Consider the following 27,080-nt stretch of genomic DNA (forward strand, 5'->3'; position numbering starts at 1 on the left):
TATGCACCCAGGTGCAATAGCCCTACAATAAAAAAAGTTGCATTTGGGTGGAAGGAGAGGATCTCAAACTGCACAGGACATTGGGACAAAGCAGAGTAAGTATTTGGCAGTTGACAAGAAGCAGGTGCTAGGGCGCTTTAAATAGGGCCCCAGCACCTGCTCCTTAGCTGACCCGACGCCGATCACGGCGCCAGAAGTCCCACCCCGCGCCGGTCATTTGGGGGGTGGGGTGGCGGTGCTTCACGTCAAGGTTATTGGGCCACCGCGCTGAATATCGCGGCGGTTCCGCGCGACGGGTGGAGATCAGCGGTGTGCTAATAAAATTCAACCCTATGTGTCTTACACATCCAGATGTTAAGCAGCAGAAGGAGGGCTCACCTTTAAAGTGGTGATTTGGAGTAATCCTTTCTCCTGTGCAACTGTGGATGCAGTATCGTGATTTATAAACATGTTACCTGGTACATTCTATTTTCATTAGCTGGAGCACAAATTGAGTTATAACAATATACTACCTGAAGGAGTTCCATTATACACCTTGGCTTGATCACTAAGGAAGACAGACTTCCAAATTATAAATTATACTAATGCCTCTTTTCCTGCAACCTCAATTTTGGAAATAAAATATTATTTCTGTTTCAAGATCGATTAACATTGTATGCAATGGCTTTTATAAAGCACTAGAGAAAAAAATAAAAATTACTAAACAATTTAAAAGTGCAGCCATTAAGAAAAGAACTGGAGGCAAATTTCAGACAGGTAATTACATTGTAAACCATTTTATATTTGCATTTATATTGGTGACAAATCATGTTTGTTGAGATCAATTCATCCTGTGCATATTCAGAAGGTGAAGACTGCAACATTTTCATGGACATATGCAATCTGGTGAAAGTTATTTAAATAATCAAAACTGTAATGAGCTAGTTATAGGACAAGATTAAAGGAGGGAGATGACAAAGTCCAGTTACGCTACAGTCTGATTGATCTTTTTTTCTTTTAACAGAGAAAACGGCAGTAAAGCTGCGAAGGAAAATGAAAACTTCACGCAAGGCATTTTTTTCTTACATTGGTAGCTCATATAGCCAAAATATCAGCCACAAACTGACAAAATATGAAACCGACAAAAGCATCCAACTTGACTTGTGCCTGCCTTCTATGAAATAAATATCGAAGGCATTAATAAAGAGAACACACAAAAATCTAGTACTCCATGCCATACTCAGCTTTCATATAGAACATTGTTTTAGGGATACATGGAACATATGTGTTAACCTCATAGCAAATCATTATTTTGTGAAAAACTTATATAGATACCACTGTGGTCTCAGCTGTTGAAACATTAAAGTCCAGAGAAATGTTCAAAGATCAACAAGATAAACCTCTTCTGAGAACAATTTTGTTTATGATTAACAAATAATTTGTTGTAGCAATTGATCTGCTATTGCTCAGATTCACTGGGATAATCACTACATTCAGGACCTTTAATGCAACACTGATATTCAAGGAGCAAATAGCACTACACAACTGGCCAATTTGCTACATCGTATCATTCTGCAGTTAATTGTGCAATTTATTGATAAAGGGCAAGATCTGAGGGTACTAAGTTTTTAAAAATGTGTTTGCGGGATGTAGGCGTCACTGGCTAGGCCAGCATTTATTGCCCATCCCTAATTGCCCTGGAGAAGGTGGTGGTGGTGAGCTGCTTCTTGAACTGCTGCCGTCCTTGGGGTGTAGGTACACCGACAGTGCTGTTAGGAAGGGAGTTCCAGGATTTTAACCCAGCGAATGTGAAGAAACAGCAATATAGTTCCAAGTCAGGATGGTATGTGGCTTGGAGAAGAACTTGCAGATGGATTGGGAAACGTTACTTAAAGGGATGACGGTGGATAAGCAATGGCAAACATTTAAAGAGCACATGGATGAACTGCAACAATTGTTTATCCCTGTCTGGCACAAAAGTAAAACAGGAAAGGTAGCCAAACCATGGCTTACAAAGAAAATTAGGGATAGCATTAGATCCAAGGAAGAGGCACATAACTTTGCCAGAAAAAACAACAGACCTGAGGATTGGGAGCAGTTTAGAATTCAACAAAGGAGGACCAAGGGATTGATTAAGAAGGGGAATATAGAGTACGAGAGCAAGCTTGCGGGGAACATAAAAACTGACTGTAAAAGTTTCAATAGGTATGTGAAGAGAAAAAGATTGAAGACAAATGTAGGTCCCTTACAGTCAGAAACAGGGGAATTTATTATGGGGAACAAAGAAATGGCTGACCAACTAAATGCATACTTTGGTTCTGTCTTCACAAAGGAGGACACAAATATCATTCCAAAAATATTGGGGAACACAGTGAGAGAGAGGAACTGAAGGAAATCAGTATTAGTAGAGAAATGGTGTTGGGGAAATTGATGGGATTGAAGGCCAATTGAGGGCCTGATTGTATGCATCCCAGAGTACTTAAGGAAGTGGCCCTAGAAATAGTGGATGCATTGATGGTCATCTTCCAAGATTCCATAGACTCTGGAACAGTTCCTACAGATTGGAGGGTACCAATGTAACCCCACTATTTAAAAAGGGAGGTAGAGAGAAAGCAGGGGATCATAGACCAGTCAGCCTGATGTCGGTAGTGGGGAAAATTCTAGAGTCCATTATCAAAGATTTTGTAGCAGAGCACTTAGAGAACAGTGGTAGAATCGGGCAGCGTTAGCATGGATTTATGAAAGGGAAATCATGCTTGACAAATCTACTAGAATTCTTTGAGGATGTATCTAGTAGAGTTGATGAGGGGGAGCCAGTGGATGTGGTTTATTTGGACTTTCAGAAGGCTTTTGATAAAGTCCCACATAAGAGATTAGTGTGTAAAATTAAAGTGCATGGGATTGGGGGTAGTGTATTGCGATGGAAAGAAAATTGGTTGGCGGACAGGAAACAAAAAGTAAGGGTATTTGGGTCTTTTTCCGAATGGCAGGCAGTGACTAGTGGGGTACCTCAGGGATCAGTGCTAGGACCACAGCTATTCACAATATACATTAATGATTTAGATGAGGGAACTAAATGTAATATTTCCAAATTTGCAGATGACACAAAACTGGGTGGGAGGGCGAGTTGTGAGGAGGATGCAGAGAGGCTTCAGGGTGATTTGGACAAGTTGAGTGAGCGGGATAATGCATGGCAGATGCAGTATAATGTGGATAAATGTGAGGTTATCCACTTTGGTAGCAAAAACAGAAAGGCAGATTATTTTCTGAATGGCTATAAACTGAGAGAGGGGAATATGCAGCGAGACCTGGGTGTTCTCGTACACCAGTCACTGAAGGTAAACATGCAGGTGCAACAGGAGGTAAAAAAGGCAAATGGTATGTTGGCCTTCATAGCGAGAGGATTCGAGTACAGAAGCAGGGATGTCTTGCTGCAATTATACAGGGCCTTGGTGAAGCCACACCTGGAATATTGTGTGAAGTTTTGGTCTCCTTATCTGAGGAAGGATGTTCTTGCTATAGAGGGAGTGCAGCGAAGGTTTACCAGACTGATTCCTGGGATGGCGGGACTGACGTATGAGGAGAGATTGAGTCAGTTAGGATTATATTGGTTGGAGTTCAGAAGAGTGAGGGGGGGATCTCATAGAAACCTATAAAATTCTAACAGGGTAGCACAGTGGCTAGCACCGCAGCCTCACAGCTCCAGCGACTCGGGTTCAATTCTGAGTACTGCTTGTGCGGAGTTTGCAAGTTCTCCCTGTGTCTGCGTGGGTTTTCGCCGGGTGCTCCGGTTTCCTCCCACCACCAAAGGCTTGCAGATTGATAGGTAAATTGGCCATTATAAATTGCCCCTAGTATAGGTAGGTGGTAGGGGAATATAGGGACAGGTAGGAATATGGGATTCGTGTAGGATTAGTATTAATGGGTGGTTGATGGTCGGCACAGACTCGGTGGGCCTGTTTCAGTGCTGTATCTCTAAATAAAAAAATAAAAAATAAAAAAAAAACTTGACAGGGTGGATACTGGAAGGATGTTCCCGATGGTGGGGGAGTCCAGAACCAGGGGTCATAGTCTAAGGATACAGGGTAAACCTTTCAGGACTGAGATGAGGAGAAATTTCTTCACCTAGAGAGTGGTGAGCCTGTGGAATTCGCTACCACAGAAAGTAGTTGAGGCCAAAACATTGTATGTTTTCAAGAAGGAGTTAGATATAGCTCTTGGGTCTAAAGGGATCAAAGGATATGGGGCGAAAGCGGGAACAGGTTAATGAGTTGGATGATCAGCCATGATCATAATGAATGGCGGAGCAGGCTCGAAGGGTGGAATGGCCTACTCCTGCTCCTATTTTCTATGTTTCTATCTTTCTATGTGTTCCCACGCATCAGCTGCCCTTGTCCTTCGAGGTGGTAAAAGTCACGGGTTTGGTAATGCCATTGAATATCAAGGGGAGATGGTTGGATTTTCTGTTACTGGGTCCCCAGTAACACTGTTGCCTCTGAGTCATGAGTTCAAGCCCCATTCCAGGGACTTGAGCACATAACCTAGGCTGACACTTTACTGCAGCATTGTCAGAGATGCAATCTATTAGATGAAATGTTAAACCCATCTGTCTATGCAGGTGGATGTAGAAGATCACGTGGCACTATTTTCCCAGTATTCTGGCCAATATGTATCCTTCAATCAATATCTCCAAAGACAAAGTAAATGGTCATTTATCTCACTGCTGTTATTGGGACCTCATTTACAATTTGGCTGCCATGTTTACCAACGCAACATCAGTCTGACTTTGAAAGCAATTCATTGGCTGTGAAGTACATCCTATTGATGCAAAAGACACCAAATAAATGCAAGTTTTCCTTTCCTTTCTTTTATTGGAATCCAACATTGTAAGTACCCAGTTTTAAACAATAGTGTACCCACTCAAAACAAGTAAGGCAATGCATAGATTTTTATTCTGGACTGATATTGTGTAGTTACTGTTCATAATTGTCACAATAATGTATCATATTAATATTTATATTGAAAAAGTCAACATCAGTGAAGAGCAGGCTACTTAATATTGTAACTTATAATTGGTGAAATAGATAAAGATGCTTTGAACATTAAAATTTAAATTAACACTATACATACTGTACAATCTTATACAATATCTTATACAATAAGGGGAGACAGTGGTGTAGTGGCAATGCCACTGAACTAGTAATCCGGAGGCCCAGGCTAATGCCCTTGGGACACAGGTTCAAATCCCACCACAGTAGCTGGTGGAATTTATTTTTATTAATTAATTGAATTGAAGTAATTTAAAGCTATTCTCAGTAACGGTGCCATAGAACTATCATTGATTGTCATAAAAACACATCTGCTTCACTAATGTCCTTTAGGGAAGGAAATCAGCCATCCTCACCTGTTCTAGCCTACATGTGACTCCAGACCCACAGCAATGTGGTTGACTCTTAACTGCCCTCTGAAATGGCCGAGCAAGCCACTCAGATGTCAAGGGCAATTAGGGATAGGCAACAAATGCTGGCCTTGCCAGCGATGCCCAGATCCCATAAAAGAATTTAAAAAAATTGATACTATTGGAATTCAAACATTAGCTATTATAACAGAATGCACGTGAGATCAGCTGGTCTATGATAATAGGATTAAGTGTCCAATATGGCAATTACATTCAATTTACCTTAATTTTGCTGTTTAACATTTAATTCAAAGCACCATCTTTTGTCACCCTTTATTCACTGTCAGTGAATCCTAATTGTGGCAATATTCTGATTTCTGGTCTGTTATTTAGTATTAGCATTAGCATACGCCTCTGTTAACCATGGTGCATATACCAAGAATATGCACTTGTGAACTTCAGAATACCATTTTCATTTCAGGTGTTGATCTTTCTCACAAGGGGATAAACATGGTATTTGATACTTAAACTTCTCTTTGTGGGAAATTAGTTTAATACTTTAAAGATGCACAACAATTTCTGTGTTAAGTCATGCAGGTTTTTAACCTGCGTTACTCAGAAGTTCCAGCATTGTACAAATAAGCTGATAAACTAATTCTGAGGAATCAAATTAGTTTTTTAACTCCAGCCCAGACTGAGAACAAAGATATTCCAGTTTGCTGAAAGCAAGTGAATTGTAAAATGAATTCGAGAAGCCTGAGTTTAATTTCTAGTTTCCACGAGCCCAAAATACAAAACTGCTCCTAATTAGCAAATCAGCAATCTCTCTCAGCAGCCACAGGATGACTGGCGATTGAATAAAAATCATAGTACAAAGTGGTCTACTGAGGTAACATTTGAGGCACATATTGAGGCAGATAAAGGAACTTGTATTTAATTGTGCTATACTGACCACAGGGTAATGCATCCTGAGAATGGGTAATCAAACTAGAAAAATGTATTATTCAAATCTTTAACTTAGATTGGGCACAAAATTAAAAACAAAACTAGTTTCATGTACAGACAGCAAATATCGAAATAACCATTAATTATTTTGGTTTATGGATTCTGTTTACCACATTAGTAGTAAACATGTTATATTATGCTGATGGATCCAACAGTGGTTTATGCCTGTTCATGCCACAGTGCCTTTGTATCTCCAAATATTACCTCAGAAAAAAATATAGCAGACTGTCAAGAATCTCAATTCCACACCACATATTCTCTGTAGAAATGCTGCAGCTAATAGACAGTGTACATTGATGTAATGCCATTTCACATTTTAAACTGTAGGATTTTTTTTAAAAAGTGATGGGTTCTGTAACATCAATCACTGACATTCAGCAGCAATTCACATCTCAAATGGTAACATAGCAAATGACTTCTCAGTTGTTTTGAAATCAGCTGACTGCCAATATGTGCAATCTCGATACCGGAACTATACGTAATGAATGTGGCAAATGCAGCTTCTTCCTATTCGGGCAATCAAAACACATGTTAATTATCAGTAATTATGAAAAAGCAACAAAAATGTTGGTTAAGGCAACTAAATTTTCTAAAGCTTAGAACATAATATGTCATAGGAACATTGTTGCAAGTATAGAGTAATTATTAGCTGTAAAGAATCCTATGACATTCCCAGCATGTTAATCACTTTACATTGTGGATTAACCCAGCAGAGCACATTTTGACTCATGGTCCACAGCATTTAAGGTTAAAGATAGACTTTTGAACTTGGCTCATCCATCGATCACGAAAGCACTCTTCACGACTGCATAGTTTTACTAAAAGAATTCAAAAATCATGATGGTTCGATTATGCCAGTGAAAATGTTCTACTCCTTTTTTAAATGAAGAAAACATCTTCCAGCATTCTGCTTTCTTCAAGCTCTTCATCTGAATCTCCACCGTCTGTTGGAGCTGCTCCAGTCTTAGCAAGCTTTTGATGGTTTCCACTGTGAAATATGTTGCTTTTTCTTGGCTTGCTGTATGCTTCCCTGATGTGCGAATTATGCTTTTGTGAGCAAATCGGACTCAATGCATCCACCAAATGAACAAGAGAGGCTTCGTAGCTTAAGGTTATTGGAAGAAGGGAAAAAAATAAGTTAAATTGAGAGCATTTGAGGTTCCTTTCTTCATAAAAATATGCATAACAAAAGAAACACAAGATATTGTGCACTATAGGAGCTCTTTCATCAACATTTAAAGCACATAACTCAAGGGGACCACATGACTTATGATGCTCTTTTGCACAAGTAAAATAACCATGATAATAAATTGTCAATGTTATGATGCTCGATTTATTCACAATGTCTTTTTAAATGCTTTCTAGAATTATGCATGCAGTACTGACAATTAAATCATAATTCCTGATAGGTACCAACTTTTACTTTAACACCAGCTATTGCAAATCTGTAGATTGAAAAAGTGTGATAATAAGTAATATCTGATCTAACCCGATAGTTACAAAAGTTGTTGAGAGTATAGAAGGTATTAATCCAACCAGATCTACTTCTCTGTGATTTAAAATAAATTGTGCACTTGCTCTTAACACCAGCAGTAACAACATCCAGTCACTCTGGGTGATCCTCTCCTTATAAATAATTAAATAAATGGACATGTTCATTGCTTTTCCAAGTATATTAATTCGCTCTTCCAAGCCTCTCTCCATAACTTATTGGATACAAGAACCCTTTCTATCTTTTGCATCAAACTCCACAAAATGCAAACCTCCCACCACACTGAAACATACAGCTGACATTCTGTCTCCCTCCCAAGAATGTATTATCTCCACCTGTTAATATCAGATATACATATAAGCATTCTGGGATCCAACTTCACAACACTTCACCAAAACAACACTGCTAAAATGGCAAGTTTAAAAAAAAAAGTCGAATAAAATTATATGAAATTGTAATACATATGTTATACAGCTGTACTGTATAGGATAGTGACTTATGCATTGGTTATTCCATTCACAAAGGAGGTCTGTGTAACTTGCTTTTGAACATCACTCATGATTTACGGTGTCTCACTCATTTGTGGAAGAGGCAATGTATTTCATAATTTACCTGTGTCCTGGAGTGGTTGCAGATTCTTAAAAGAGAACTCTCTTCAATATCCCCAATCTATCCCCTCCATCTCATATTTATAAACCACTATCTTTATTCCTCAAATTTCCCTTCTTCATGCTATTTTTTGTAAATTTTCTACATGGTAAATTTTGACATGCCACAACATCCACTAAATTTTAAAAAAAAGTTTAAAAAATTGTGTACACTTGCAGGCTATTTTAGATCTAGTATTATGTAATGAGAAAGGGCTAATTAATAATCTTGTTGTAAAAGAACCTTTGGGATGAGTGACCATAATATGATAAGATTTTATGTTATGTTTGATTGCTCTGGACAGAGAACAGAGGAGATTTACAAGAATGTTGCCAGGGCTTGAAAGTTGCAGCTATGAGGAAAGATTGAATAGGCTAGGGTTGTTTTCATTAGAACAGAGGAGGCTGAGGGGTGACTTAATTGAGGTGTACAAAACTATGAAGGGCCTAGATAGAGTAGACAGGATGGACCGGTTTCCCCTAGCGGAGAGGTCAATTACCAAAGGGCACAGATTTAAGGAGGCTTAGAGGGGACATGAGGAAAAGCTTTTTCACTCAGAGGGTGGTGGGTGTCTAGAATCTACTGCCAGGAACGTGGTGGAGGCAGAAACTCTCAATTCTTTTAAAAGGTACCTGGACATGCACCTGAAGTGCTGTAACCGGCAAGGCTATGGACCAGGTGCTGGAAGGTGGGATTAGACTGGGTGGCTAGTTTTTCGGCCAGCATGGACACAACGTACTAAATAGCCTCCTTCTGTGCCGTAATTTTTCTATGGTTCTACTGGTGATCAGCTTCCAAAATTCTATAGATTCTGGAATGGCCCCTGCAGATTGGAAGGTAGCAAATGTCTCCCCAATATTTAAGGGAGGGAGAGAGTAAACAGGGAACTAAAGACCTGTTAGCCTTATATCAGTAGTAGGGAAAATACATGAATCTATTCTGAAGGATGTGATAAATGGACACTTGGATAATAATGATCTGATTGGGCATAGTCAACATGGATTTATGAATGGGAAATCATATTTGGCGAACCTATGCGAGTTTTTTGAGGATATTACTAACAGAATTGAGAAAGGGGTGGACGTAGTATACTTAGATTTTCAGAAGGCTTTTGATAAAGTCCCCCACAGGAGGTTGGTTAGCAAAATTAAAGCACATGGGATAGGAGATAATATACTGGCATGGATTAAGGATTGGTTAACAGGCAGAAAGCAGAGAGTAGAGAGAGTAGGAACAAACAGGTCATTCTCACGTTGGCAGGCTGTGACTAGTGGGGTACCACAAGGATCAGTACTTGGGCCCCAGCTGTTCACAATATATATCGATGATTTGGATGTGGGGACTAAATGTAATATTTCCAAGTTTACACAAAACTAGGTGGGAATGTGTGTTGTGAGGAAGATGCAAAGTGGCTTCAAGGGGATTTGGACAGACTTAGTGAGTGGGCAAGAACGTGGCAGATGAAATATAATGTGGAAAGATGTGAGTGTATCCACTTTGGTAGGAGGAACAGATGTGCAGAGTATTTTCTAAATGGTAAGAGATTAGAAAGTGTAGATGTACAAAGGGACCTGGGTGTCCTTGTCAATAAGTCACTGAAAGTTAGCATGCAGGTACAGCGAGCAATTAAGAAGGCTAATGGTACATTAGGCTTTATCGCAAGAGGATTTGAGTACAGGAGTAGTGAAGTCTTGCTTCAATTATACAGAACCTTGGTTAGACCACACCTGAAGTACACTGTGCAGTTTTGGTCCCCTTACTTACTTTGATCCCCAGAGTACTTAAGGAAGTAGCTGCATTGGTGGTCATCTTCCAAGATTTTATAGACTCTGGAACAGTTCCTACAGATTGGAGGGTAGCTAATGTAACCCCACTATTTGAAAAGTGAGGTAGAGAGAAAGCATGGAATTACAGACCAGTCAGCCTGACGTCGGTAGTGGGGAAAATTCTACAGTCCATTATCAAAGATTTTATAGCAGAGCACTTGCAAAACAGTGGTAGAATCGGACAGAGTCAGCATGGATTTACGAAAGGGAAATCATGCTTGACAAATCTACTAGAATTCTTTGAGGATGTAACCAGTAGAGTTGATGAGGGGGAGCCAGTGGATGTGGTTTATTTGGACTTTCAGAAGGTTTTTGACAAAGTCCCACATAAGGGATGAGCATGTAAAATTAAAGCGCATGGGATTGGGGGCAGTGTATTGTGATGGATAGAAAATTGGTTGGCGGACAGGAAACAAAGAGTAGGGATAAATGGGTCTTTTTCCAAATGGCAGGCAGTGACTAGTGGGGCACCGCAGGGATCGGTGCTAGGACCCCAGCTATTCACAATATACATTAATGATTTAGATGAGGGAACTAAATGTAATATCTCCAAATTTGCAGATGACACAAAACTGGGTGGGAGGGTGAGTTGTGAGGAGGATGCAGAGGTTTCAGGGTGATTTGGACAAGTTGAGTGAACGGGCTAATGCATGGCAGATGCAGTATAATGTGGATAAATGTGAGGCTATCCACTTTGGTAGCAAAAACAGAAAGGCAGATTATTATCTGAATGGCTATAAACTGAGAGAAGGGAATATGCAGCAAGACCTGGATGTTCTGTTACACCAGTCGCTGAAGGTAAGCATGCGGGTACAACAGGCGGTAAAAAAGGCAAATGGTATGTTAGCCTTCATAGCGAGAGGATTAGAGTACAGAAGCAGGGATGTCTTGCTGCAATTATACAGGGCCTTGGTGAAGCCACACCTGGAATATTGTGTGAAGTTTTGGTCTCCTTATCTGAGGAAGGATGTTCTTGCTATAGAGGGAGTGCAGCGAAGGTTTACCAGACTGATTCCTGGGATGGCAGGACTGACATATGAGGAGAGATTGAGTCGGTTAGGATTATTTTCTCTGGAGTTCAGAAGAGCGAGGGGGGATCTCATAGAAACTTATAAAATTCTAACAGGAATTGACAGGGTAGATGCTGGAAGGATGTTCCTGATGGTGGGGGAGTCCAGAACCAGGGGTCATAGTCTAAGGATACAGGGTAAACCATTCAGGACTGAGATGAGGAGAAATTTCTTCACCCAGAGAGTGGTGAGCCTGTGGAATTCGGTACCATAGAAAGCGGTTGAGGCCAAAACATTGAATGTTTTCAAAAAGGAGTTAGATATAGCTCTTGGGTCTAAAGGGATCAAAGGGTATGGGGCGAAAGCCGGAACAGGCTACTGAGTTGGATGATCAACCATGATCATAACGAATGGCGAAGCAGGCTCGAAGGGCCGAATGGCCGACCCCTGCTCCTATTTTCTATGTTTCTATGTTTACCTTAGGAATGATATTATTGCCATAGAGGGAGTGCAACGAAGCTTCACCAGACTTGTTCCTGGGATGGCGGGACTGTCCTATGAAGAGAGATTGGGGAAACTGGACTAGAGTTTCTAAGCATAAGAGGCGATCTCATTGAAACCTACAAAATACTTAAAAGGGATAGATAGGTAGATGCAGCTAAGATGTTTCCCCTGGTTGGGGAGTCTAGAACCAGGGAACCAGGACCATTTCAAAACAAGGGGGAAGCCACTTAGGACAAAGATAAGGAGAAATTTCTATACTCAGAGGGTTGTGAATCTTTGGAATTCTCTACCCAAGAGGGATGTGGAAGCTCAGTCATTGAGTATGTTTAAAGCAGAGACTGACAGATTTCTAAATACCAATGACATAAAGGGATAGGGGGATAGTGTGGGAAAAAGGCATTGAAGTGGATGATCAGCCATGATCGTATTGAATGGTGGAGCAGGCTCGATGGGCTGAATAGCCTACTTCTGCCCCCATGTTCCTGAGAGAAGTAAAACACAATATATCAACATTTAGACCCTTATTTCACTAATATCAGTGTTCTTTGTGTTAGAAATGCCAAATAACCTCTGTCAAAAGTGAAATTAAGGTCATATCTGAGTAGACAAGGTTAAGTCCATTCATTTTTAAAAAAGATTTACACAATTTCATAAAACAGCTGTTCTACTTTTAGACTGTAATTGTTCATAATATTTCTTTCAATGGTTCAAAAAATTAGCTTAACAAAATAACGGCAGTCATCATTTGTTATACAGAGACACCAGATGACAAACGAGAGCTAATATTAATGGGCACAATCAATCCAGCAAAAATCACGTAATTCAATGACACTTTTCTCTGTTAACAGAGGCTGAGGATTGATATTAAGCACGTGATGCTCCAGGTGGAGTGTGCTGATATTAACATGAGGTAGCAGTCAACAGAAATGGAGTGCGACTGTAGTATAAAATATTTATCTCATACCCTATAGCAGAAGGTAAAATAAATGGCAGTAAATAGGATATCATTCTGCAATAATATAAAAGCAAAATACTGCTGATGCTGGAAATCTGAAACAAAAACAAGAAACGCTGGAACCACTCAGCAGGTCTGGCAGCATATGTGAAAAGAGAAGCAGAGCTAACGTTTCGGGTCAGTGATCCTTCTTCGGAATATTGCTTCATGGGCTAGGAGTACTAAAACTGCTTGGCTTGTAGCATAAGGGCAGCATCTTCATTCAGCAGTCTGTCAGAGAATCTTTTTTCTACATAGCTATTGCATCTCAAATGAAAAGCATATTGTAGAAACCAAGTTTTTGGTTCCCATGATCAGAAATAACATTATAGTTACATTGATGGACTAGTAATCCAGAGACCTGGACTAATGATCTGGAGACATGAGTTCAAATCCCACCATGACAGTTGGGGAATTTAAATTCAGTTAATTAAATAAATCTGGAATAAAAAGAGAGTTATCAGTAATGATGTCCATGAAACTATTGGATTGTTGTAAAAACCCATCTGGTTCACTAATGTCCTTTAGAAAAGCTGCCATCCTTACCCGGCCTGGCCTGCATGTGACTCCAGATCTACAGCAGTGTAGTTGACTTTTAACTGCCCTCTGAAATGGCCCAGCAAACCACTCAGTTGATTTCAAAAAGGCAGCTCACCACCACCTTCTCAAGGGCATTAAGGAATAGGCAAAAAGCAATGGCCTTGATAGTGCTGCCTACATCCCTTGAATAAAAAAACCTCAAAAGATTTCCTGTAGGTACTCAATGTTGTGTGGATTTCCATGTTATCATCTTAATGGAGGCTCAAGAAACTTGCTTCTAAAGGAAACAGATTTATATGTTAACCCTGTCTAGAGTTTGAGAAGAAAAATTAGTGATTATAAACCTCATGCCTGTATAATGATCAGACTCCAAATACCTTTGTACACTGTTTATTATGAACTCCAAGTGTGCTGATTAAGACATTCAAAGGCATTACTATTGCTGAATCCCAACTGTCAAAATTCTGGGGATTACCATTTAACAGAAACATAACTGGACCAGCAACACAAACACTGTGGCTACAAGAGCAGGTTACAGGCTGGGAAATCACCTCCTGACACCCCAAAGCCTTTCCACCATCTACAAAGCACAAGAGAGGAGTGTGATAGAATACTCCCCACTAGCCTGTGTGAGTGCAGCTCCAACACCACTCAAAAAGCTCAACACCATCCAGGATAAAGCAGTGCTCTTGACTGGTACCCCATCCACCACCTCTGTTACACGAGGTTTTATTTTTGTATCAAAATCTTAGAATTCTGTGTATTTTTTAAAAAACTGTAAAAAGGATTTTCAGCGGACATGGGCACCTGCAAATAGCTGAAATTTTTGGATATTGATTTTGTATACAAGAATAGGAAAGCAAGCAGTTTCAAGGAAGCCAGCCAGGGGTTTTTGACCTCCTCAGAGCAACACTTTGAATGACAGAGGAGAGACTGTGTCTGGTCATGTGATCAGGTCAGGAAGGTTAACTTTCATTTCGGAACCTTTTAAAATCCAGAGAGTTCGACAAAGAGCAGGCATCTGAAATTTTGAAACTTAGACTTGACCTGCCTGGAGACAACAGAAAAAGACCTCTCTCTGTTAAGGAAACCTGCATCTCTTGAAAAGAAATCCTGTATTTGAAAGGTGGCAGATTCCTATTGCCTCCTGTCTCTGAAGAATTCCTGCATCCAGTGTGGTTCCTGTTGCCTGCTGTGTTTTGGGAAATCCTGGAACCTGAAGAAAGCTTCTACTGCTATACTGCTGCTGTGAGTCCTCAGCAGACCTGTTGCTACACCCCTGCTGAAAGACCTAAGCAACACCTGCTGTAGCTGAATTGCCTTGAACGCCTACCCCATCACAGACTGTTCATCAACCTCGCCTGGAGAGACTTGGAGTGGCATCCGACTATTTGATTCTGGGACACATCACCCAACCGAAGAATTTCCTACCAGAACGTAACAAACTGATTTAGTTTATTATTCCTTCTATTCCTACGAAACAGCTGTAAACCAAAACCCTTTTCCCCGGTTAACCGTATTTTTTGAATGCATGTGTGAGTGCATGAGGACTAGGGAAATAAGCAGCTTATAGATTTATCTCATTAGTGGTTAAGAATTTTTTCCCCAATAAATAGTTAATGTTGTTATTTAAAGAAACCTGGTTGGTGTGCTTTATTCTGGGGGGCAAATGGAGTCTAATTGGCTATTCTTTGTTAGGTGGGAAAATTCATTGATATGCTCTGACCCATGGAAAAGTGGGACTGAATTTACAGTGCATTTCTCCCGCCTTGGTCATAACACCTCCAACATGCACTCCCTCCACCACTGACAAACTGTGGCAGAAGTGTGTACCATGTATAAGATACACTGCAGCAACTAGTCAAGGCTGCTTCGACAGCACCTTCCAAACCTGCGATGTTTACTACCAGGAAGAACAAGGGTAGCAGGTGCATGGGAACATCACCACCTGCAAGTTCCCCTTCAAGTCACATACAGTCTTGACTTGGAAATATATTGCTGTTCTTCACTGTCACTAGAACGCCCTCCCTAACAGCATTGTGGGTGCACCTACAAGGACTGCAGCGGTTCATACAGGCGGCTCATCACAACCTTCCAAAGGGAAATTAGGGATAAGCAATAAATGCTGGCCTTGCCAGTGTCATGAAAGTGCTTCCATTTTTAAATATTTTTTGAGGACTCATGTTTGAAAATTGTGGAGATGGATTCCTTTCGAGGACTGAAGAGATTAAAAAAGGTCACTGGAAGGACTGTGGAACTTGGTTCAGAAACACACTTACTGGAAGTCACATGTCTTCAGCTAAGTAAACAACAGGAGCCTATGTGACTAAGGGGAGTTGTTTACAGAGAGGTGACATGTCAAGATTTATAGTGGTCAAGGGTTGGTTTCGTTTTGGATTGTTTGAATCAGTTGGGATTGCAGCATGCTGAAAGAAGCACCCAGCTCATCTTTTCTCCACCTCTCTGAGAAACCCTGAGAATCCAGTGTCTGATAGCTGAAACCCCTGATGTCGCATTTCTCCTTGAAAGCCTGCCAGACTAATCCTCAACATTGCCTGAAGAGAACCATCTAAGAAGATCCCAATGACAGCCATCTGTATTTGGACACCACAATAAACAGACAACTGATATCATTCCACATCATAACCTTTTCGTTCAAGAATTAACAAGTATTTGGCCAAAGTATTTTTTTTGTCTATCTTGTAAAGAGATCTCTGCAGAGAAAACCTCTATTTTTTTCTTTAACTGGTGTGTGTGGGGCTAATTTTAAAAGGGAACTTTTATATTTCAATTTTTGTGTTTATGCTTTGCTGAATGTGTTGTTTTATAATAAATTAAATATTTGTTGTTTATTAAAGAAACCTGGCTGGTGAATTTTATTCTGAAATAAAAACAGTGCACTCCTCCCGCCTCGCTTATAACACCAGCGATGCCCACATCCCATGAACAAATAAAAAAAAACTTCCTACAGCATATGCAGTGCAACCAAATCAAGACATTCTGAGCCCTACTCATTACACTAACATTTCTACCTCCATGGTTCACACACACACACAAATAGGTTACAGAGTGGGGAAATGTAAATTGGTTGAATTCAAGTCCATAAAACAAAAGGATTTACAAGCTATGGAGTTTTGTTTTGGTTGGCTTCTAGCTGAATGTAGTGAAAAAGTAGATGACTGGTTTGATGAGTCTCTGGGAGATAGCGTTGCAGATGATTTCCTCCAATGGGATTTCTGATTGTAGCCAGAGTATGCAAAGGTGGTCAGACAACAGCAGAATTTGTAAGTTTTCAAGCTGGAATGGAGAGACACAGAGACAGGGACTGCCCCTCCCACCCACCCACCCCACTTAGGGTCTGCTCATGTCAGAGTCCAGTTGCTTTTCCTTTGCTGCAGAGAAAAACACTGGCTTGAAACCACAGATGGTGAGGGGCTTGTCACATGACTGTCACTCAGTCATTCGAACATAGCAGTATCTCGCTGCTTGTTGAGAGAACAGGTAGTTCCTTTAACCTTCCTGGGTCTTGGTTCTTGTTGGGAAATACAGACATTTAATCTCTCTCCTCAAAAGCATTGCAGTGTAGGATACAGTGCTGCAAATTAGGTGATCATTTAAGCTGAAAAGATGACTTTGCTGCAGCTAGTCTTTTTAAAATGTCTTTAAAAAAATACAAATTCAGATCTCCAGCCAGTGGACCAAAGAAAATTACCATTCAACAAAACACATTGCTGTAACACCTCCCCACCATGCGACAACAGGAATATTTCATTATGGAGCCACAAATTAAAAAGAAACGACACACACTCATCAGTCTCACTGTCATAGCCATACTCGAGTTTTTTTTCTCTTGGGGATTGGGCATGAGCACAACAGGGAATCTCCAAATGGGCTCAATCAGCTTGTGCTCCAGCATGCACTGAATCTCTTCGTGTATTTCTACAATATCTTCCTTTTCCATTTTCTCTATATCAGTGAACTCAACCCTGGATTCAAAGTTGTTCATAACTTTGTGAAGATCATGCGGTGCTTTTTGTACATGGTTTTTCCTGTGCTCATCCAGCCTGGCCCACAATTCCTCTAAGTTAGGATACTTGACTTGCAGTCACCACCACCATTACCACACTCCAAATCTGCCACAAAAACATTTTTGGTCTTAGGGTTTTCCTTTATCTTATGAGCTTTTTTGTGTCGCCCTACAGAATTTAAATATTTAATTTCCAGGTCTTCATTCTGAATTTCCTCCCGAATTTGGGTCAGTTTCCTGGGGCCTAGGCGATAGGGATTTTCTTTTATGGTGGGGGGGGGGGGGGGGGTCTCTCCTACATCCACATTGTGTAGGGTTAGGGTTGTGCACCTTGGTTTGTCCCTGCAGATCCCTTTAAACACTGTGAGCAGCCTTGTTAGGTCTCCTCTCTGTTCTGCATTTAAATAGGAGAGTACGGTATCTAATTTCCCTGACATTTCAGTATTGGCTGATCGTAACAGAAATTTGGGTGTTAGCGTCCGGAATTTCACCCACAGACAAATGAGACAAATTGGAGGTGGGAAGCCAAATTGTTCCCAATCAAATAAATAGCAAGACGAATAGAGGTTTTCTTGTGTTTGTGTATGACTGAATACTAACATGTCTGCAGCTGAAGCAAGTAGCTCTCCAAGCCAGCATGAAGTAATTTGGGATAAGTTAAAAGTACTGTCTATGGAGGAGCTGAAAAAATGGCTGAGCAGTGTGGAATCACTGTACATGGCAAGGCTAGGAAGTCTGAACTCCTAAGGCTAGTGACCAACCATTTTTCACTTCAATCTGAAGAAGCAGAAGCAGAAGCAGTGTTAGAAGTAGACCCAGACAGGATATTGTTAACAAAGATACAATTAGAACAGAGGAAAGAGAAAGGGAGAGACAGGAAAGAGAGAGAGAGAGGCAGAAGGAACATGAAGAAGCAGAAAGACAGGAGAGAGGAAGAGAGAGACAGGAGAGAGAGAAAGAAAGAATATTCCAGAAGGAATGCGAAGAAAGTGTGCTGAGACGGCTTGAGTTAACTGGGGAATGACAGAGTAACCCCAGTGAAAGCATGGCCAATATAGAGGAGCATAATTCAGGGCTGGGTACAAAATTGCTAAAACTAGCTCAACTAATTCCAACATTCGATGAGGAAGATGTGGAAGCGTTTTTTATGTCTTTTGAGAAACTGGCAAGGCAGCTAAAATGGCCAGCTGAGACCTGGTCTCTTTTACTACAAAGCAAGCTAACTGGAAAAGCCCATGAGGTTTATTCCTTGTTAACAGATGAGAGTTCATCAGGTTATGAACTGACCAAAAATGCTGTCCTCGGATATATAAATTAGTACCCTAAGCCTACCACCAAAAGTTTCAAACCCACTAAAATCAAGCTAATCAAACTTATCTGGAGTCTGAAAGAAGTAAGCAGCTGGCTTCAGACCAGTGGCTGAGGGCTGTTAAAATACAGCTCAGCTATGAAAATCTCAGAGAAGTAATCTTGTTAGAGGAATTTAAAAACTCTCTCCCGCTCTCAATAAAGACCGATGTAGAGGAGCAGCGGGTTCAGGGAGCCCAGCAAGTGGCCATTCTGGCTGATGAATTTGCTTTAATTTAGAAGTCGGTTTCCCAGGGGAGAACCTTCCTTAGTCACCACTAGAAATCAGAAAAGGACAAAGGGTGGGAAGGTGATCTCTGCCCAGGCAGTCCTGGGAGAGAAAAGACAGCAGGAGACACAGGGGGCCCTCCTCCAGACAAAAAGGAGGGTGCTGTGAACAAGAGTGAGACCCAGAGACCTGTGTGCTTCCATTCTAATAAGGCAGGGCATTTAAAGGCTGACTGCTGGAAACTAAAGAGGAAACCCGGTAGGGTTAATCAGGGCACACCCGCTCAGTGAAGACAGGAACCTGATGGAAAGCACAGCAGAACAAGCTGTGGCTTTAACTGCAGTAAGAGTGCAACCCAAGAATCTTACTACGGCCAGTACAGGGAAAGTTAATAGGATTCCTGAAGCTTATCAGGGTTTTGTGTCAGAAGGGAAAGTAACCCCATACCCCTCGAGTGGGGAAAGCAAGCCTATAGTGATTCTCAGGGTGACAGGGGCCACTAGATCCCTTTTACTGGGAAAAGGCCTTTCCCCCACAGAGTGCAGAGAACACCAGAATGGTGGTGAATGGTATTGGAGGGCAGTGTATGCCTGTACCTGTACACATGGAGTGCAACCTAGATTTGGGACCAGTGACCATAGGGATTGTTCCTAGTTTGCCTGTGGATGGGGTTGACCTGCTTCTAGGTAATGATCTGGTGGGGTGAAGATGGTAGCCCCCCCCCCAGTAGTGAAAGAAAGACCGCAGGAGATCAGAGAGACAGGGCAGTGTCGGGAGACGGACCTCTGCAGTTTCTCTGAATGAGTAGTGGATCAGACCATGATCAAACCAGCTCCCCCAGAGGAGACTGCATTGGCATTGCAGGCAGATGACCATGAGATCTGCCTGTCCGAGACTTTCCTTGGAAAGTTAGGAGACCCAGGGAATGAATTGAATGGATTTTCCCTAGCTAAGGCTCAGCAAGCCGAGCCAGTATTGCAACAGTTAACACAGGCTGCCCAGTCTGAAAGTGAAGCAGAGGGAGTCCCTGATTGCTACAATTTAAAGAATGAGGTACTGATGAGGAAATGGAGTTCTCCTCACAGACCTGAGAGCAAGGAGTGGGCAGTAGTTCACTGTTAGTGGTGCCGCAGAGGTACCGGTGAAAAATATTAAAAAGGGCCCACGAGACAACAGTGGCTGTACATGCCAGAATATGAACGACCAAAGCCTGCATTAGACAGCAGTTTGACTGGCTGAAACTCCACAAAGATGTGGAGGAGTACTGCAGGAGTTGCCAAATGTGCCAGGTTGAGGGGAAACCCCAACCTACAGTGAAACCTGCACCCCTAAGTCCTGTACTGGTGTTAGGAGGACCGTCCAGCAGAGTGCCAGTGAACTGTAAGGGACTCCCACTGAGAATAAAAGGGAACAAGCAGGCACACGGCTTGCAAAAGTTTAGAAAGAGAAGGCGAAAGAGTGACCAGAAGGACAGGTTAAAGGAAGTCCGGGAGGAATCCCGAATGAAAACCTCTACTGTCTGGTCAGCCAACCCTGAAAAATTTGAAAAGTTAGACCCCACATCCTCCTATGTAAATGCAGACTCTAGAAGCACCCACCAGAGTTGCTAACAGCATTTAGAGGAACCTGCCGAGACAAAGAGAGACCTCTAACAGGCACAGAGATTGTGAGGGTGATGCCTCAGCTAGTCGAAGTGCCACAGGAGAGTGCAGTCAAGATTGCACACATACCTGCAGGTAGGAGTGTCCCTGAGAACAAAGGGGAGATTAACAAAGAATCCTCCCCCACAGTCAGAAAAAAAGGGAACCACCAATCCCCTGAAGTCAGATGTATTTGCATGACTCAGCAAGTTCAGGATAGATCCGACCTCAAAAGGAACAAAACCCTAGGCAGTCATGGCATGGGCAAACTGAAGAAAAGCTTCCCCAAAGAACCACATGGCTATTGGGATGCCAAAAACAAAAAAGGAAAGTTAAAGCAGCACTGGCACCCAGAAAAGACAATTTTAATAAGCTTCAAGAGTTATGAATGAATGGAAATGAATGAGAAAAATGAATGTTTTTTCTTTCTGTTTCTTATATTTCTCTCAAACCTTTTTAATGAAATCTGCTTTTTCTTTCAAATCACATTTCATTCCCCTGGGTGTGCCAAGAATGGGGCACAGATATTTCACCACATGGACATTAAATTTATTAAATTGCTGCTGGGAAGAAAAGGAGGCCTGTTATAAGGGGTTGCCAATCCCCTGACTGGAAAGACATTTGTACAGTAACAGATAGTGCTTGGAAAGGACAAAGGGACCACTCCCTGCTCCAATTTAATCCACAATGGACTTTTGATTACCAGACATTGAAGGTGGAGAGGCTAGCATTCCAGCTTAACTGTTAAGATGGCCAAATACAGAAGCAGACCAGTTTAGTCACATGATTAACTGGCTGCTTTTTTTTGAATTTGAACTTGCCGCAGAGAATTTGAACTCAGAAAAGCGGTTTGCTCCTGGACTGAAAAGACCTCTCTCCTGTCTGCTCTCATCTCACTCGCTTTGGAAACCATTGAAGACACATGAACCCCAAGAGAGAAAGGTATCCTACAGTGATCAAGGTTTATGAATAATACTGGGCCCCAACGAAAAGCAAGAATTACCTACAAGCAAGAACTACCTCCAAAAGGATTACAGTGAGCTTGAAGCACAGTAACAAGAAACTCTTCAGATATTGCCTCAAACCTCTCTGCTTTATTTTTTCTTTTGTACTTTTCTGTCTGTATTTGCATGTGCGTATCGCATATGCATGCTAGCGTGGGGTGCGGCGTGTATCCGTGGGCGTTAACAGAATTAGACTTTAAGTTTTAATAAATTTCATTTTTCTTCTTTAAACCCAAGAAGGCCAGTTTGTGCTCATTTCTTTGCCTTATAATTGGAAAGCGGTGAACAAGGATTCACCGAGGGGCAGCTGAAAGCAATGTGTTTAAATTAAATCGTGTTACACTAAGACCAGGTGAAGGCTGAAAGAGACTCCTAGACACCTTTCTCACCTGGTCGCATCAATAGCCATCTCTAATTGTGCACCAGTGACCCTCCAATCAATTCTCCCTAACCTGTCACTTCTTGATTAATAATGGCACCTAAAACCAAAACCCCTCAGTGACTCTGAGTTATGTCCTCATTAAGACTGCAGTTCAGTAATTATATAGATGAAAACAGTGCTTCCAATACCGAAATGCTACTCCAGGAAACCATTCAGGCAGTCTTGATGAGCCACTTTTTTTTTTATTCGTTCCTGGGATGTAGGTGTCGCTAGCCAGGCCAGCATTTATTGCCTATCCCTAATTGTCCTCGAGAAGGTGGTGGTGAGTTGGCCACTTGAACTGCTGCAGTCCATGTGGGGTAGGTACACCTACAGTGCTGTTAGGAAAGGAGCTCCAGGATTTTGACCCAGCGACAGTGAAGGCCATGGCTGGGCCATGAGTTTACAGATTGTTGTTGAGTACAATTCTGCTGCTGCTGATGGCCCACAGCGCCTCCTGGATGCCCAGTTTTCCATTGCTAGGTCTGTTGGAAATCTATCCCATTTAGCACAGTGGTAGTGCCATACAACAGGATGGAAGGTATCCTCAATGTGAAAACGGGACTTTGTCTCCATGGGGCACCAAGGCAGATTAGTGAGGACGAGGTCAAGTATGTTTTTCCCTCTTGTTGGTTCCCTCACCACTTGCCGCAAACCCAGTCTAGCAACTATGTCCTTTAGGACTCGGCCAGCTCAGTCAGTAGTGGTACTACCGAGCCACTCCTGGTGATGGACATTGACGTCCCCCATCCAGTGTACATTCTGCGCCCTTGCCACCCTCAGTTCTTCCTCCAAGTGCTGTACTGATTCATCAGCTGAGGAGGGGGTGGTAGGTTGTTATCAGCAGGAGGTTTCCTTGATCATGTCTGACCTGATGCCATGAGACCTCATGGGGTCTGGAGACAATGTTGAGGACTCCCAGGGCAACTCCCTCCCGACTGTATACCACTGTGCCGCCACCTCTGCTGGGTCTGTCCTGCCGGTGGGACAGGACATACTCGGGGATGGTAATGATGGTGTCTACGACATAGTCATACTGACTGAATCATACCTTACAGACAAAGTCAGGCTGTTGCTTGACTAGTCTGTGGGACAGCTTTCCCAACTTTGATACAAGCCCCCAGATGTTAGTAAGGAGGACTTTGCAGGGTCGACAGTGCTGGGTTTGCCGTGGTCACTTCCTGTGCCTAGGTCGATGCCAGATGGTCCGTCCGGTTTCATTCCTTATTGACGTTGCAGCGGTTAGAGACTGAGTGGCTTGATAGGCCATTTCAGAGGGCAAACCCAGCCCTGTCGACCCTCATGGAATCATACCTTACAATGTCCCAGACACTGCCATCACCATCCCCGGGTATGTCCTGTCCCACCGGCAGGACAGACCCACCAGAGGTGGTGGCACAGTGGTATACAATAGGGAGGGAGTTGCCCTGGGACTCCTCAATATCGACTCCGGACCCCATGAAGTCTCATGGCATCAGGTCAAACATGGGCAAGATAACCTCCTGCTGATTACCACCTACCGCCCTCCCTCAGCTGATGACTCAGTACTCCACCATGTTGAACACCACTTGGAGGAAGCATTGAGGGTGGCACGGGCACAGAATGTACTCTGGGGGGGGGGGGGGGGACTTCAATGTCCACCACCAAGAGTGGCTCGGTAGCACCACTACTGACCGAGCTGGCCGAGTCCTAAAGGACATATCTGCTGGACTGGGTCTGCGGCAGGTGGTGGGGAAACCAACACGAGGGAAAAACATACTTGACCTTACCTCACCAATCTGCCTGCTGCAGATGCTTCTGTCCATGACTGTATTGGTAGGAGTGACCACCGCATAGTCCTTGTGGAGATGAAGTCCTGCCTTCACATTGAGGATACCGTCCATCGTGTTGTCTCGCACTATCACCGTGCTAAATGGGATAGATTTCGAACAGATCTAGCAATGCAAAACTGGGCATCCATGAAGCGCTGTGGGCCATCAGCAGCAGCAGAATTGTACTCAACCACAATCTGTAACCTCATGGCCCGGCATACCCCCCACTCTACCATTACCATCAAGCCAGGAGACCAAACCTGGTTCAATGAAGAGTGCAGGAGGGCATGCCAGGAGCAGCACCAGGCATACCTCAAATGAGGTGTCAAGCTACAACACAGGACTATCTGCGTGCCAAACTGCGTAAGCAGCATGCGATAGACAGAGCTAAGCGATCCCACAACCAACGGATCAGATCGAAGCTCTGTAGTCCTGCCACATCCAGCTGTGAATGGTGGTGGACAATTAAACAACTAACTGGAGGAGGTGGCTCCACAAATATCCCCATCCTCAATGATGGGGGAGCCCAGCACATCAGTGCGAAAGATAAGGCTGAAGCATTTGCAACAATCTTCAGTCAGAGGTGCCGAGTTGATGATCCATCTCGGCCCCCTCCTGAAGTCCCCAGCATCACAGATACCAGACTTCAGCCAACTCGATTCACTCCGTGTGATATCAAGAAATGACTGAAGGTACTGGATACTGCAAAAGCTATGGGCCCTGACAATATTCCAGCAATAGTATTGAAGACCTGTGCTCCAGAACTTGTCGCACCCCTAGCCAAGCTGTTCCAGTACAGCTACAACACTGGCATCTACCCTGCAATGTGGAAAATTGCCCTGGTATATCCTGTACACAAAAAGCAGGACAAGTCCAACCCGGCCAATTACCACCCCATCAGCCTACTCTCAATCATCAGTAAAGTGATGGAAGGTGTCATCAACAGTGCCATCAAGCGGCACTTGCTTAGCAATATCCTGCTCAGTGACACTCAGTTTGGGTTCCACCAGGGCCACTCAGCTCCTGACCTCATTACAGCCTTGGTTCAAACATGGACAAAAATGCTGAACTCAAGAGGTGAGGTGAGAGTGACTGCCCTTGACATCAAGGCAGGATTTGACCGAGTATGGCATCAAGGAGCCCTAGCAAAACTGAGGTCAATGGGAATCAGGGGGAAAACCCTCCGCTGGCTGGAGTCATACCTAGCGCAAAGGAAGATGGTTGTGGTTGTTGGAGGTCAATCATCTCAGCTCCAGGACATCACAGCAGGAGTTCCTCAGGGTAGTGTCCTGGGCCCAACCATCTTCAGCTGCTTCATCAATGACCTTCCTTCAATCATAAGGTCAGAAGTGGGGATGTTCGCTGATGATTGCACAATGTTCAGCACCATTCGTGACTGCTCAGATACTGAAGCAGTCCGTGTAGAATTGCAGGAAGACCTGGACAGTATCCAGGCTTGGGCTTACAAGTGGCAAGTAATATTCGCGCCACACGAGTGCCGGGCAATGACCATCTCCAACAAGAGAGAATCTAACCATCTCCCCATGACATTCAACAGCATTACCATCGCTGAATCCCCCACTATCAACATCCTAGGGGCTACCATTGACCAGAAACTGAACTGGAATAGCCATATAAATATCGTGGCTGCAAGAGCAGGTCAGAGGCTAGGAATCCTGAGGCGAGTAACTCACCTCCTGACTCCCCAAAGCCTGTCCACAATCTACAAGGCACAAGTCAGGAGTGTGATGGAATACTCTCCACTTGCCTAGATGGGTGCAGCTCCAACAACACTCAAGAAGCTCGACACCATCCAGGACAAAGCAGCCCGCTTGATTGGCACCCAATCTACAAACATTCACTTCCTACACCACCGACGCACAGTGGCAGCAGTGTGTACCATCTACAAGATGCACTGCAGCAATGCACCAAGGCTCCTCAGACAGCAGCTTTCAAACCCGCGACCTCTACCAACTAGAAGGACAAGGGCAGCAAATACATGGGAACACCACCACCTGCAAGTTCTCCTCCAAGTCACACACCATCCTGACTTGGAAATATATCGCCGTTCTTTCACTGTCTCTGGATCAAAATCCTGGAACTCCCTTCCTAACAGCACTGTGGGTATACCTACCCCAAACGGACTGCAGCGGTTCAAGAAGACAGCTCTCCACCACCTTCTCAAGGGCAATTAGGGATGGGCAATAAATGCTGGCCTGGCCAGCGTCGCCCACATCCCATGATTGAATTTTTAAAAAATGTAAACGTCAACCACATTGCTGTGGCTCTGGAGCCACATGTAAGCCAGACCAGGTAATACAGCAGATTTCCTTTCCTAAAGGTCATTAGTGAACCTGATGGGCTTTTACAACAATCGACAATAGTTTCATGGCCATAATTAGACAAGCTTTTTAATTCCAGATTTATTAGTGGAATTCAAATTCCACCTTCTGCCATGGTGGGATTCAAACCCATGTCCCCAGAGCAATACACTGGGTGTCTGGGTTACTTGTACCGTCACAATAGCACTGCACCATCGCCTCCCCATATTATCGCATTCTTCCCTGCCAAGAGGCATTGAACACAATTCCAAAAACAGGTGGAAGTGACGGGAAATTGAGCTGGAAGCCCACTCCACAGAAGCATGAGCCAACGTAGCAATGCCAATTAACATATAGGGAGGGTCTTGATCGTTCTCTGACTCAGGCAATCTTCAAGGACTGCTCTCAAAGTATCTTAATTGCCAAACAGTATTCAGTCCTGATCCTGTCCAATTTATTCTATTACCATGTGGCAAAATTGTACAGTAATTTTTGCAACAATATTCATATGTCGTCTCTGAACAAAAATAATGTTTGTTGAGTGCATCAGAAAGTTTCAAATGATGGAAACAGCTTAGTCTCCAATGACTTATGGGGTAATAGCACTGCATAGTGCAAATATCAGAGGTCTGTGCTAACATGACAGATCTCAAGTGAGTAGCAACCACAAAAAGACTGCACACCTGTGCGTTGGGGAGAGGGAAAAATCTCGTCAGTCAAGGTGCATGTGTCTTACATAATTTGAACATTTGCTGTTTTTAAAAAAATTAGTAGCAGTTAGACTTTTTAAATATTCAAATTTAGATACATTTAACTGTACGTAAAGCAGATTCCAACATTTCATGCAACGTTAATAACAGGCTGAACTGGTTTGTTATATGCCT

The 27,080-nt window shown here is 42.8% G+C and overlaps 1 protein-coding gene across 5 annotated transcripts in view; it reads right to left on the reverse strand.

Annotated features, from left to right (window-relative positions):
* Positions 1-4,841: 4,841 nt before the first annotated feature.
* The window catches only part of kiaa1328 (KIAA1328 ortholog), a 356,647-nt gene continuing 334,408 nt past the window's right edge, over positions 4,842-27,080 (reverse strand). For 4 of the 5 annotated variants that reach the window (XM_068031587.1, XM_068031551.1, XM_068031569.1 and 1 more), the window contains one exon: positions 4,842-7,487. In XM_068031587.1, coding sequence (XP_067887688.1) covers positions 7,262-7,487 — 226 coding nt within the window. In that variant the 3' untranslated portion in view covers positions 4,842-7,261. The remainder of the gene's footprint in view (positions 7,488-27,080) is intronic. The other variant, XM_068031579.1, reaches the window with a different exon arrangement.

The sequence above is a fragment of the Heterodontus francisci genome, chromosome 1 (genome assembly GCF_036365525.1).
Source record: "Heterodontus francisci isolate sHetFra1 chromosome 1, sHetFra1.hap1, whole genome shotgun sequence".
NCBI lineage: Eukaryota > Metazoa > Chordata > Chondrichthyes > Heterodontiformes > Heterodontidae > Heterodontus > Heterodontus francisci.